Below are 14,822 nucleotides of genomic sequence, written 5' to 3'. Positions count from 1 at the left end.
CACCATAGTATCTGAAACCCACCTAAACAGTGGGCTGCACCCCTCACACCCACTTACTATAAACACCAACTCTGGGATCACACTGCAGTGGGGAAAAGGGCATATTTCTCCTGGGAAAAACTGCATGGTTCGGGATTTTAGTTTTTGTTATTTTCATCTCATGAAATTAGCATGTGAGTACAAGGACTTTCAACTAAGCAAAGTATATGTACATATTTATATAAATCTACTGAAAGTGATCTGTTGAAATGCTAACAGTCAAAGCACTGACCATAAAACATCTAAAACATAAAATTCCAACAGAAAATGTGCATGGTCCAAGACAGCAATCAGTTCGTAAAGCAATGCTTTTTTGCAGGTTAGCAAGCTCACCTGCACCTCTGGTACTCCCTGCTACTTGTATATATCATCTTTAACATTGCACAATAGTGGGGAAAGAGTATTTCCCTTCCCTTCCTTAACTTAACTTAAATCTTGTTAATATTTTGGGTTTTAAATATTTTTGGCAGTGTTTCAACTTTTGACTTTTGACATTGTGCATGCACACATAGACACACACATACATATGTATGTATATCTACATCTATAGCTATATCTATATCTATAGCTATAGTTACAGTATATTTATAACCATAGAGATAAGTATAAAATAGAGGTGTGGAGGTTTTAAGCCATACTGAAAACACTGCCTTTTATATCACAGATGTGAGTCCATGGAGTAGGTGTATATACCTTATGGATATAGGAAGGGTTCTTCAGGGTTCCCTTTATACTGGAGGTGCAAGGGCATAAAACAAATTCATCTGAAGCTCACTAAAAGTGGTTTTCAGCAAGCTAATTCAACAGTGTTGTCATTCAATGAAAGTTTTTTTTTTCTAATTCAACATGATTCATTCACAAAGTATCAATACAATGAAATGGTATAGATGTTTGTCACTCTTAATGTTAAAGTATACATCACATTTATCTATGGAATTATATGCACTATGCATATGCTTCCATATGCATACACCTGCACGGATGCACATGGAACACACATAAATGCACATATAGAAAGAAGTTTCAGAGTCCTTAATTCATATTTGTAAAAAAACATAATGTCTGGGTATCCTTTCAATGCAAGTATCAAAATCACTGAGATCGATACTAGAGAATCAAACCTGCTCTGTTTTTATGTCAGATGACTTGCAGAGTGTAATGTTTCAGAAAAAAAGTATTCTTCATTTTTACTATTATTGTTTGAGTTATATGCGACAAAATACGGAATTGTTTATCTTGAAATGCAATATTTGTGCAGAACAAACCAAAAAAATATTTGGTTGTGCCAATTAATTATATTTTCATAATAATCAAATAATTTATTCCAGTTTCGAATAGTAAAAGAGCTGTCACCAGAGGTTATGTCCAAGGCCTTCTGAGACTGTATCAAAACTGGCATTCCTATGATATCCAGCATAAGTATGTTCATATCCGAAGAGCCTTTCTGCGCTGTCTTGATAATATAGCCAACACCAAAAGTGGGAGACAAATATTTTGGGAGAATGCTGGAATGGAAATTCTGTTCCACATCACACAGGTAAATAAATTCATAGTCGTTGTCATGATAAAAATATGCAGCAATTAAAACTTTCTTTCTGCATGTTGTATTTGGGAACTGAAAAGAAAAATAACATGTAGTGCTTACAGAGGCTTGTCTACATATGAACAATTCACTTTAAGTTTGTTTCAAACTTTTTTTTTAATATTTGTGTTGTTTACCTCAGATGTAGTCCAGTGCCAGACACCCCATCAGTTTAACTATTGTCACAGCACCATAATCAGCACCAACAATTGGCTAACTGAGACAGAAGACTTTATTGGCAGGATATGTGTCAAAAGTACCAGGACTAGCTAAGTATACTCTACCTTTTGACCCTTTTCCTGAGTGTTTGGTTGAGCTGTCTGTTTCTCAGAAATATTCCAATATACAATAACTTATGGTACTTCCAGTACCTAGTCAAAACGTTGCTGTAAACAAATAACACATGCAGCAAGCCTTCACAAGGGTGAAGTGTTTTTCTGACCCATCCCTCTCTCATAGGATGAGATTGGAGGACACTAACAATTTCATTCTATTACTCCATGCTGATTTTCTAGTGCTGAGAGTGCTGTCTCAACCCTATAAACTTGTAAAATAATAGGTACAAATCCCTACACAGCACGAAGGCTAAACCACAGACTGATGGATTACCTCATGATTATTTGTTTCTTACACTCCTTTCCTCTAGAAATATAAAACTTAAGAAATATGCTTATTCCATATATGAAGTTAAAGAAAAGATCTCTGTGTATAAGAAGCAAACTTGGCCTAGGCCGTGTGTTAAATTATCTGTTTGCCTTGTTACATACAGTATTTATTTTTTGTCGTTATGCATGCTCATGTGCAGATGGAAATGATTCTCTGAAATACATTTTTCAGTTACAACAAGGGTCACCAAGATTGTATTTAATTAATTTTAATGTCATGAAGTTCATATTAACTAATGTAGCAAAGTGATTTATTATCTGTTTGCAAATTAAAAAAATGAGCAATGCAAATAAGCATGATTTGTTGCCTTATAGTTATATAGCATACCTTTTTGTATGGTCATTGTAGTCTTTTTTCTTCTTTTCTTCTCATTCAGGTTGCATGAAGATAGATGAATGAAGCTATTTATTACACACCCTTTTTAGTTCTAGATTATGTCTGAATTTGATGACACAGTGATGTTATGAATTATGTGTGAGGATGACTGGTGTTGAGATTTATTTGTGTTGTTCTTTAACATCAATTTAATAAAGGTTTAATGATAAAAAGTGTACATAATTAATACAGAAAGATATAACAATTTTCAAGGGCTTCAAGTGAACAGATTAGCTTTTCCTAAACAACAGAAATGATGTGCAGTTTCATGAAATAAAGCAAAACAATGGTTTGCAGTCTGATTGGGTCAAGGTAATGTAATAAACTGGAATAACAAATATGTTAACTTTTTAAAGCTTAATGTGGCAAACATATAGTTCCATGGGTGAAGACCTTGAAGGATGTCCGCACAAATATTCACCCAGTTAAAATTTGGTCAGAACTTATAAATATGATATAGATTACATGAGCTAGTAGCAGTTTTGAAATGATAGTCCTTGCTACAGCATGGAGGAAAGCAGTAACATTTTCTGCTTAGCTTTGTGTACACTCTTTTTGTTTTGTTTTTTTTCCAGAATGAAAGTTGCCTCACAAATTGTATCATAAGTGTCAGCTCTTATTCAGCATGAAGGTCTGAAAGTAATAAATAACTGCATAGCATTCCTTCTTTTATTTCTTTAATACAAGACTTTTAAGTTTTTCTTTTTAAAACATAAAACTCAAGTGTGGTATACTGGCATAAGTCACTGTAAAATATAAAACTGAAAATGCTGTTTTTTCATTTGTTGAAACAATCAACTGTTCCCGGATTAGCATTTGCATTACGTTGTTGCTAATACAGAAGTTACTTTTAACAAAATATTCACAAAAAAGACATTGCTCTTTGAGGTGAGTTTCTGTTTAGTGTCACAGGGTTGGTCCTGGATTTTTGAGGGCTTTCTGTCTGGAGTGCCAATAAATATGAATGGTAAGATTGGAAATTCTCATTGTCACTGTCTTCTTCTCTAGGGGATAAACAAGGAATACCTGACTGTATTTATAAGTTCATAGATTCATAGGAGATTACTGGGTAACAGCTCAAGAGCCCTTACAAGCCTAGCCACTTTTATTCGGATTTTACCTAATGTTCTATCCCTAGGGGAAAGATAACAAGGGTCAGCAAGCATGGTTCTGACAATTTTACAGGCAGCCTCTATGCATAAGGGACATGAATGCCCCCCAGGAATGGATCTGTGATTTCCCATTTATTGGGAATAGCTGAAATCTGAATGATTCTTTGTGGCAGTGTATCCTTGTATTTTTGCTGTCACCATGGCTTCTTGTACTGTTGAATTTGTATATGGTTTAAGGTTAAATGATATTATCACTATTGTTGTATATTTCTCAAAGCAGAGAAACAGGAATCCAAAGTATTGGTAACACATTTAAGAAGTATATTCTTGCTGTACAGGCCGCAAGTGTAACCAGAAATTAATGGGCAAAGAACTGAGACTTGGGGAAAAGGTCGATCCCCCTTTCTGTGAAGCTCAATGTCCTCTTTTGCTAATTGCATTGAGTAAGTGGGGTGCAGGGCAGATGTCACTTGCGAGGGTGTTGTGGTAGTGATAGTGGTGGGGGACTTTCTTCCAGGAAAGCATGACTTTGAAGTAATAACTTCAAATATTGTTTTTCAAATTCATGGAGAATTCAGACTTGTGCTTTGAGTGTAATACTAGAGATCTGTTTTCATCTTGTTTAAGCTGTCAGTATGACATAACGAGACTTCATCAGAAAGTGACTGATAGGACGTTTTTTGACACTGGTCTGCTGAAATCAGTTAAGTGACTGATATGCTGGAAGCTAAGGACCTCTAAGTAATTTGTGATAGTCTTGCTGTAATTTCTGTCTTTTTAGCATTCACATCATCATGGCAAGTTTATGCCACTCTCTTTATGACATTTTTCAGTTAGGCATTCATTTCAGGTGAGTACTGCATGACTTTTGTGTGATGAAAAACTTTTATTTACAGCTAAGCAAGTAAATGAACAAAGCCAGGTAAAAGCTATGAAGCTTGTTAAATGTTGGTAGACTGGGTATGGTTAAATGTTTTAAAAATAATAATTTGACTGAGTTAAATTAAACAGACTGCTTTATTTATATCTGTAGAATAATTTAATATGTGCTTCAATGCAAGCTTGAGTTGACTGCAACAGATATCTGAAAATATGTCTGCATGTTGAAATTAAGCCAAACAGAAAAAAAACTCCCTTGTGATGCAGTTTGACTCAGAGAATAATAATGATCCTGAGATTTTAGGTACAAAAGCAAGTAAAATATCCGAGCATCTGGCATATCCACCAAAATAAGAAAGCAAACTCTCAATTCAGTTATCAAACATTTGGCAGTAGCAGAGCAAAGGATTTGTGTAAATCTCAAAAATCTTAGCATAATTCCCAGTCTGACATAAAAAAAACATTGACAAGAAACAGCAAAAGCCAATCATAGTATTTAAAGTGGGAAAGACAGCATGTAGAAAGAGTCTAAAGCTTGGGGAGATCTTGTAGTATAAAAATATGTAGAGAGAGAGATATGCACATTCACGCAGATCAAATCACACCACATATAAGTCAACATGGAACCACTCATCTGGACAGTCCACTCACTTAAAAGTCTATTGTGGCCAGAAAATGCAAAATACATATTTTATATTGATTGATGCTGTGAGTGATACTAACAACTCTGCCTCACAGAAAGCAGTTATTTGTTTATTTATTTATTTTGAAACTTACAATGTCCTAACAGAGGAAGCCTGGTGGCATAATTTTAATTTTGTTTGAGGATTCATGTTCCCATTTTGCAGTCTTCATCCTCAAAAGTTGAAATTATCATGCCCTACCTTCTCATGCAATATCTTCTTATTTGTGCTTAGTCACCAGTCTAAAACTACTTTCCTGTATTTAGTCCTAGACCCACACCTTTACGAACTATCTCTTTAGTAATCATCGTTTCTTTTCAGTCCACTGCTCCCACTCACCTGACTTTCTCTAAGAAACCTCGTACATCCTTCCAGTCACCAGGAAAACTCACTGCTTAACTTTTTCACTGTACTCCTTCCATCTCACTTAACATTCTCACATTTTTTTATCTCCTTTCACTACTGCATCTGTCAACTAAAATGTTCCATAAGTTTTTTTCCCTCCTTCTCTCTTTCGCCTCTCTACCAATACCTTTCTGCTCAATTAACACATGCTACTATCATTTCTTCATATCTTACATACTACCTTAGCATTTCACATGCTGTTTATGATAAATGTTACTTAACTGTAATGCATATATTACTAAATATTGTATCTTTTTTTCACTGTCTTCATTGTAGTACACATTTACTATACTTTTGGACTGCCATAACTATTAGATTCAAGGGTTCATAAGAGTGTACAATGCTAATGACCAATGGGGCCTTTTTAAGCCTAGCCATGCATTTCAAATTTCTGACAAGTTCTGGTACTCTTGATAAGTGCAAGCAGGGGCTTGGGAGATGAACCATTTGCAGGCTGCCTGTGTCCATTAGAGACATAGATGCCAAACCAGGGATGATTTTCCTGTTCCCTATTCAATTGTGCAAGTTACATTTGAACTGAGTTAGGGAGGAACTTTGATTCACATGAATGGGGAGTCTGTTCCACAGAAGAGGTAGCTTCTGGGATACATCTCTCTCTCTCCAGCAGGTCCTATTTATATCATAGGCAAGGTTTAAGACATTAGATTGTGTAATTATGGTACTGTTTGTTTTTCTGATATGTAGGAGGTCCATCAGAGTGGGGTCTGACAATGTCTTGTATGCCAGGCATTGATATCCCCTCAACAGCCTGTAGGAGACAGGATACAAGGATAAGCCTTTGAAGTAGTGTGCATAGAACATGTTACTTATGACCTGAATTCTTTTAGTGAGGAGCCTCTGTGGATGTTCCAATTATTGGAAGCACATGGTTAAGTAAATACCAGAGGGGGCATTATACTTAATGATTGGTCTGATGATGTCAAATACAGTGGAACAATGATCTCCTTGGACCTAGAGCCCATACCTTTGTTTATAAGTTGCACAATATAGAATGATGTCTTCACTACTGTAGACATGTGATGGTCAAAGGCTAGACTGCTGTCTACATGTATCCCCAAGTCCCTGACTCCTCTGGCAGCTCTTAAGGGTGTGTTGTCAATATGATAGTTACCAGGGGTGGATGACTTCCCAAAGGATATTTTCTCAGCATTTAGCTTTTGTCTGTGGCTCTGACACAAGTTATTTGTCTATGTCAGCTTTTCCTGCAGAGCATTAATGTTGGTGGGAGATTCTGTAACTGTTCCTAATTTCCAATTGTCTGCATAATGTGGGCAGCCAAAGGCCCTTGACATTGGTCTTGACTGCAGAGAAGTAGATGCCAAAAGGAAGAGGTCCCAAGACTCCACTTGTGACTGGTCTCTTTGTAGAGGTGGACTTGCCAATTCTAACTTTGTGGGTCCTGTCTGTGAGCCAGCTGACTATCCACCAGATGACATAAGGGTTTATACCTAACCTCCTGAGTTTGCCAACAATGCCTAAGTGGAATGCTGTGTCAAATGCCTTTGCCAGGTCAAGGTAGGCAGTGTGAACCATTTTGCCCTCATCCATTGCTTTGATGACCTTCTCAAAAAAGTCTATCAGGTTAAGTATGCATGCCCTACCCTTAACAAAATCAAACTGGGTTGGGTGCAGTGTCTGGAGGTTTCCTAAGTCATTATTGATCATTTACATAATAATTATTTCCATGGCTTTGCATATGAGACTCATGAAAAATCTTCCTCTCCTTTGCATGGCAGAGGATGGTTTTGATCTACCACATTCCCACTGCCCCACTCTGCTGTCTATAGAGCTCTCCTGGTCTCTTGTGAAAAAGGGTCTTCTGGGGTCCATTCATACTACTCTGATAAAAAAAGCACAATAAATACAATAAAGTAAATTTGATTAAAATCAAGATACATTATTATCTAGTCTGAAAATCTTTGCAAAAACCTTCTTCCAGTGAGCCTCTGGCTTGTGTTCATCTTTCAAACCTGCTTTGGTAAACTGTTTCTTCTTCAGCAGGAAACAGTGAATAAATTAAGATTTTTGATAAAAAAAAGGAATCATGTAGCTCCTCAGTCAGTTTCTCTTTTTTGTATTAATTTTATCATTTAGAGACGATACAGTAAAACAGTTATAAATACATACATGGTCATTAAGGTTGTGGGAGTGGGGGATGCTAGCAAACTCAGGCTAGATGATTGGTTAATCCATGAATTATGTGCATGGAATGGAATAAAAACAGAAAATAATATTCTCAGGAAGTACTCAGCCAAAAGAAAAGAAAATACTTGACTAGATAAATGCCTTCAAAGCTGACACACAGGAAGAACTCTATATTTTGTTTGCAAAGTTAATACACTTGACAGAGAATGTTGCTGAAGCAAAAGCTGCAAATAGCCAACAACAGACAGAGCTGATGAGGGTCCCAGAGACTATAAAAGACTCGCCCCCAGACCCCCAGATTCACCAATCTTCCATGCAGGACTAGCTTAGTCCTGCATGGAAGTGCCTGTTTAGGAGCAGGATGGCAGCGAGTCATGCATATCAATGAAGGCGTGCTCCCCAAGCTTCTAGGCTTACACGGAGCGTGTACGAGTGTGGGGGAGTGTCTGAGAGCAGAGTTCTCAGAATAAACATGTCCCTGCAATGTAGAACAGCAAAAAGTGGGAAGAAATGAGCGAGATCACTCATAGGTGTCAGCAGATCCCCACCAACAGTTCCCCACGTGTACAACAGTAACAGTACAAAAAAAGTAAATGAAGAAACCCTTTTATTTTTTTAAAAAATCTGATTAAAGCTAACCGTAGGTGTGCAAGTGTGCCCATCGCTTACTACCGTTAAAGCAGCTTAAAAGGCTGAAGAGGATAACAAGGAAGATATATGCAAATGAAGCAGTACAGCAATAGTGTAGTGGACAGAGCATTCACCTAACGAGCAGGCATTCCAGGTTTAAGACCCACTGTAGCACAGTTTATTTTACATGGCAAAGCATGTTATAACCGATATTTTTGTTGCAAAACCCACTAAATAACACATATTTATGAACTAGAGTACTGCAGGAAATGCACATGTAAAGTATCAGTGTCATAATGAATAAGGCACTAGTAAGCAGGTCTAAGCACAACTAAGCAGTAGTAAACATATGTAAGTGTGTTTGAGTCTGTTTGCGCAAGGGTAAGCACTGCCTACATAGATTAAGCAATCTGGAAGGTTACTGAGTATAAGAAACTGTAACCTGAAGTTAGCAGTGCTTAGCTCCATGCAAAGACGTGCACACCTGCTTTAAAGTGCCTTAATCATTCTGTATCAAATGGCCCATGTTTTGCCCAGCAACCAAATAACCCTCTGCAAGGCTAGAACCCAGGACTCTAGGCACTACAGTCACAGTAGTTAACCACTAAGCCATCACAACAGTACATAAGATTGAGGTTTCAACAAACAAATCCTCACCATAGGAAAATCAAACTGAACATGTGAAATGAATCTATATACAGTTTGATGTTGTATAATCTGCTACATAACATAAATATGTGAACTGGAGTACTGCAGTAAGGCCAGATGTGAGACGTTATTGCAATAAAGTGTTGAATTCCCCAGTGTACGTGCACATGAATCACAGATACCAGACACAGATATAACATGTAACAAATAATAAATCAATGTCAAAAGGAAAATATAATGCTAATTAGATATTAAGCAACGCTAAGCATTGCACAGGTCAGCATACGTGGTGTAAGCAATGTGTAGGCCGGCTAACTCAATCTGCCCAGTGGTATGTCCCTTTAAGCAATGCCAACATTAGGTAAACAGGTGTGCCCATAGATTAGCCTTTTCAAAACCATCAAATCACAGGAAAGTGCAGGAAATCAGGTGTATTTAAACCCCACAGGTGCCAATAATTCCTATAACTGGTTGCAGCTCCCTATTGTAGGCAGAATGGCTAGAGCTGGGCAAGGCACTCAATTTAGAGCGCAGCGCTGGGGCACCCAGGAGTCCAGATTCATGGTATGGCTCCTGGTAAAACACCATGAGAAGAGACTACTGCAGGGCCAGTACCAGGGCTCACAGTATAAATCGGAGGCCTGAGGCAGTCTCCCCCGTGACCTCATCAGTGCCGCTGGTATCCCCTGGACTGGTGAGCAAGTCAGGCATCACCATGCTGACCTGAAGCAGCGGAGGGGTGATCTCTTGGACCAGTGGCCCAAGAATCCAGGCAAATGGCTGATGCCCCAACACTAAGTACTCATTCTACTATGTAGATAATGCTTGCCTAGCTTGTGTATACTATGGATAGGTAATGGCTAAATATCACTGTATTTCTCCGACAGCTGCACATGAGTGGGCTGCGAACCAGCAAGCCCATGCTGCTAGGCTGCAAAGACTGCGTCATGAGGTAGGTTAGTAATATTCTTGCATGTACTGTCATAACAAATATATATAACAGTAATAGAAAGTGTTGTACCACTATATAAATGTATTGTGTATGGGATGTACTGAATAGACCAGACAATATGGCAGGAAGACTGTCATATAAGTTGCGTGGAAAAAAGGTGTAATATCTAGTGATTAAAAGTATAACCCCTGGAGTGCTTGTGTACATTCTGCTTTCATATGTTGTTGTAGTGTTGCATTCTATAAATAGTACTGTTGTATTACCAACACTGTTGAACACAGTTAAATGTGTAGGAAGTTTGGTATAACAATGTTGGAAGTCCCAAGAGGTCAGGCATATAGAACAACTGAGGGAGACTTAGACAGAAGCCATTAGAATGCTTTACACCAGTTACCTGATAGCACAGAGTAGTGTGATGTCAACTGTAAGTGTTGTAAGTGTAAGAGTGGTAGTAATTTGTATGCATAATCATACCCCACAACTGTACAGAGTTTGCGAGAATGTTCAGATAGAAAGCTGTATGCATAATTAGACCCAACAACTGTACAGGCTTTGTTAGAATGTTCAGATAGTACGCTGTAAGCATTATCATAACCATCAACTCTACAGACTGTGGCAGAACGTTCAGGTAGTAAGCTGTATGCATAGTCACACCCCTCAACTGTTCTGATCTGTCCCGCATGTCCAGATAATGGGCCCAAATGTGTTGCCCGGTAACCTGTTCCCCTGACAAATAAGTGTGAAGAAATGTAGGCAGCTTATACTGACATATAATGGATAGTCAGACCTGAACATAAAAAGTGAATGTATATGGAAAGAAACTTGCCATTGTAGCATCTCACCCGAAGTGTATGATAGCTATTCCAAAATATGTCACATTAACACCTGCATCCTGTCAAACCTTGACCAGATTGTGTGCAATAACGGACTGTTAGGTATGTGTACAACATAGACATGGCATCTGAGAGTATGTGTAGCTTTTGACAGGTAGTGTTAACAAAGATTTACCCCACAGCTATAACAGGTAAGAGGTGTAGACTGTAGGTACAACACAGTTCACTCATAAACTTCTTTACAAGCACGGCATCTGGGAGTATGTGTAGAGTTTGTCAGGTAGTGTTAATAATGATTTTCCCAACAGCAATAACAGGTAAGAGGTGTAGACTGTAGTTACAACACAGTTCACTCATATACTTGTCTACAAGCATGGCATCTGGGAGCATGTGTAGAATTTGTCAGATAGTGTTAACAATGATTTTCTCAACAGCTATAACAGGTAAGAGGTGTAGGCTATACATAAGACATAGTCCACGTATATACTAATCTACAAACATACCATTGTACAAAGTAAGGCCATTGGGTAGTGTAATAATACATGTAAGGGACAGATCACTGCAGTGACTTAGAAAGTTGTGAAAACTACAGGGATATATTATTTGTTAACTGACCTCTCTCTCTCACCCCCACCATATGTGCAACAATAACCCAATTACACACCTTAATGGGTACGTGTAAACTCCATACTTTTGTTGGGACATATGTCCTATTGGTTTACAAATATTCACATTTGGTTCTATGCATGTGCCATGTTAAAATACTCCCATACTGGTGGCCTGTTGCCATCAATGAAACCTGCATGCTGTTGTAATGGCCACTGTTGTCCCATATATGCATGTGTTATGCTTGCTCTGCAACTGTTGAAAATCTGGTGTCTTGGGTTAATGGGAATACCTATGCATGCTGTTATAACTAAACATGAATGCTGTTGACTATTACTAACCCATATCATTCTTAAAACGGCAACACCATAGCTCATATGGGAAGGCCAGTCCCAGCAGACCCACCTATCCCACCTCAGCTGGCCATGCCATCGGGCCCCAGCACATCTGGGGCCCAGCCTGGGACCTCCTCCTCCATTGGCCCTACACCACCATCGTGTGGAACTGCTACAGGGGATGGGGCTTGGTCCCCCCTGGGAGCAGGGGTGGAGAGGTACCTGTCACCCACCATCAGGTCCGGGCCGTGGTGCATAGGGAGCTCGACAGGGAGTTTTGAGACTGGCTACACCAGCTCCATGTTGCACAATTAGAGGGTGAGCCTGCCCCTCCTACCCAGCCTCCAGCACAGCCACCCTTGGAGCCATGAAGTGGAAGTGGTGACTGCCCATGGGTGGGGACCTCAGTACCACTGTTTCCATTTGGGGGCTCATGGGCTTGCGACTTCCAAACACCCCTCCCCGTCCAAGTTGTTTACCTCCACACATGTCATACACCACCCCTGTATACGTCTTGTTTGTCTTGTCTGTTAACCTACCCAACCTACCTCCCCAAATATACCTACTACCCCTCCCCAACATCCCACTCTCACCTGAAAAAAAAAGGGCAATCAGTTCCCACAAAAAATGTTGCCCCATACATAGCTCTGCATTTCACACATGTGTCCACTTGACACATTAATCCGGTCTAATTGGCATCAGAGTGAATTATTGTTGTCCTCACCCCCTCCCAGGGGTCTGAGTGTCCAAATATACCTCCAAATTCAGTGTATATGCACAGCTGCTGCTGTAGACAAAATGGGCAGCTATGGACCTTCCCTACACCCTTCCTGCACATCCCTGGCTATTTTCCGTACTGGCTTTCCCTCTCGGTGCCCCTTTTTTATCACTTTCCTATCAACCCCTTTTTCTTTTCTTTTAAAGAAATTAGTGCAGGGGTAAGTGGGAGTAAGCACTTTTAAGCAGCAGTGAGTGGGGGTAAGCTATGCCTACACAGGTTAAGCAATATAGAAGCTAACTGAGTATAAGAAACTGTAATCAGAAGTTAGCAGTGCTTACCTCCATGCAAACCCACTTACAACTGCTTTAAAGTGCCTTAATCACACTATATCCAATGGCCCGTGTTCTGCCCAGCAACAAAATAAACAGTCTCTGCAAGGCTTGAACCCAGTACCCTACACACCATAGACAAAGTGATTTACCAGTAATCCATGACAAATATGCATAAATCTGATGTTTTCAGAAACATATCATCCAGCCCAGTCATGCTACAGTACAGAGAATGTAACCAAACTCTAGATGTATGTGTGTGTAAATATATTAATATTTAAACAGATATAACATATCTATATATGTATAATATCTATATATATATATATATATATATATATATATATATATATATATATATATATATATATATACGAACATATATACATGCAAATGCCTACATCGACACATATATATGTCTACACCTATATGTCGACATATGCACAGCAAGATACATATATATACGCAGGTATATAGCTATGTAGGTATATATGGACATAGTCATACATATGTAAGCTGATATATGTATCTATATAGGTATATGTGGCCACATATCTGTAGATAGCAATGGTAGATTAACAAAAACAAATATGTCCACATGCACCGTTAATGGGGTTGAGAGACCCCAAACAATATATGTCTTGTACGAATAGGCATACCCCCCAGCTAAACACGTCCACCCTGCAATACACTACCAAGTGTTGCAGATCCCATAACCAGGACCTGACATGACATAGAGACAAGATGTTAACAGTACTACATCCCACCTGTATGATGTCAGGCTGGTATTGGTAACATATCATGCGGTACAGTCTGGCTTCCATAGGAAATGTAAAATGTAGAAGCTATCAACATCCCCAGGATACATATACACAGACACATATATGCAGATATATATATATATATATATATATATATATATATATATATATATATATTTATTTTTTTTTACATATATATGGATATACATGTGACTACACATTCACATGCAGAGATATGTACAGTAAGATACATATGTAGGAAGTGCACAACATATGGAACAGCCACTATGGCTACAGTTCACACCTGAACAACTGTACACTGTATTGGCCACCCATACAAATGACAATCATTGCCTGCAACATATACCCACAGAGAGGTCATAGGAAAAAACACCACACGCAGGTTTGCAGGAATGGAAAACCTTTATTTGTGTACTATTACAGTTCTATCTACTATTGTTAATGTAATTGGGATTGTCTTCACAGCCATGGTGTGTGTGTGTGGGGGGGTCACATCTGCTTTCCACATGTGTGCCATTGGCTACTGACAGACATCCTAAGGACATCATAGTAAAGTACCGCTACTAGCACGTACTGCCCCTGTCGACTGTAGCAGAGATATTGGCCAAAATGTGTGAACATTCTGACACACTCTGTATAGTCCTGAGGTATACACAGAACCCCTTAGTGCAAAACATGTGTACCATGCCTGACAACATGGATGTTAATGACCATGTGGATGGGTATAACATAACAACTGGTAGACATATGCCACCATAGATTATGCATTCACACATAACTGTCTGGCCTGACATGTACTACCCACTGGTAAAGGGGTGCCATGGCCACATACTACCCACTAGATATTGATATAATCTGTACAGCATCCCATTGCTCTGTCTGGCCTACATGACTGTTAAAGGAGGCCCAGCAGCAGTACCATCTGGCAAGTATCTGAACATGACATCTCACTGGGTAAGTACACTAAGCTGCTAGGCATGTAACAATGTACTGTGCAGGCTACTGGCAGACTGGCTCAACACTGGCCTACATCTCCTATGGGGGAATGCACATGTACCTGCTTATATAGCAGGCTGTAC

At 39.0% G+C, this 14,822-nt stretch overlaps 1 protein-coding gene across 1 annotated transcript in view; it reads left to right on the top strand.

The window, feature by feature from the left end:
• Nucleotides 1-14,822, top strand: part of AGBL1 (AGBL carboxypeptidase 1) — a 4,745,443-nt gene that overhangs the window by 928,811 nt on the left and 3,801,810 nt on the right. Inside the window, exon 7 of the mRNA XM_044078361.1 lies at nucleotides 1,368-1,576. Within this exon, the coding sequence (XP_043934296.1) occupies nucleotides 1,368-1,576 (209 nt within the window). The remainder of the gene's footprint in view (nucleotides 1-1,367; nucleotides 1,577-14,822) is intronic.

This window comes from Protopterus annectens, chromosome 7.part0 (genome assembly GCF_019279795.1).
Source record: "Protopterus annectens isolate FY-2018-M chromosome 7.part0, PAN1.0, whole genome shotgun sequence".
NCBI lineage: Eukaryota > Metazoa > Chordata > Ceratodontiformes > Protopteridae > Protopterus > Protopterus annectens.
Note: the sequence above shows the minus strand (reverse complement) of the source record. Positions and strands in the feature narration are given on the sequence as shown.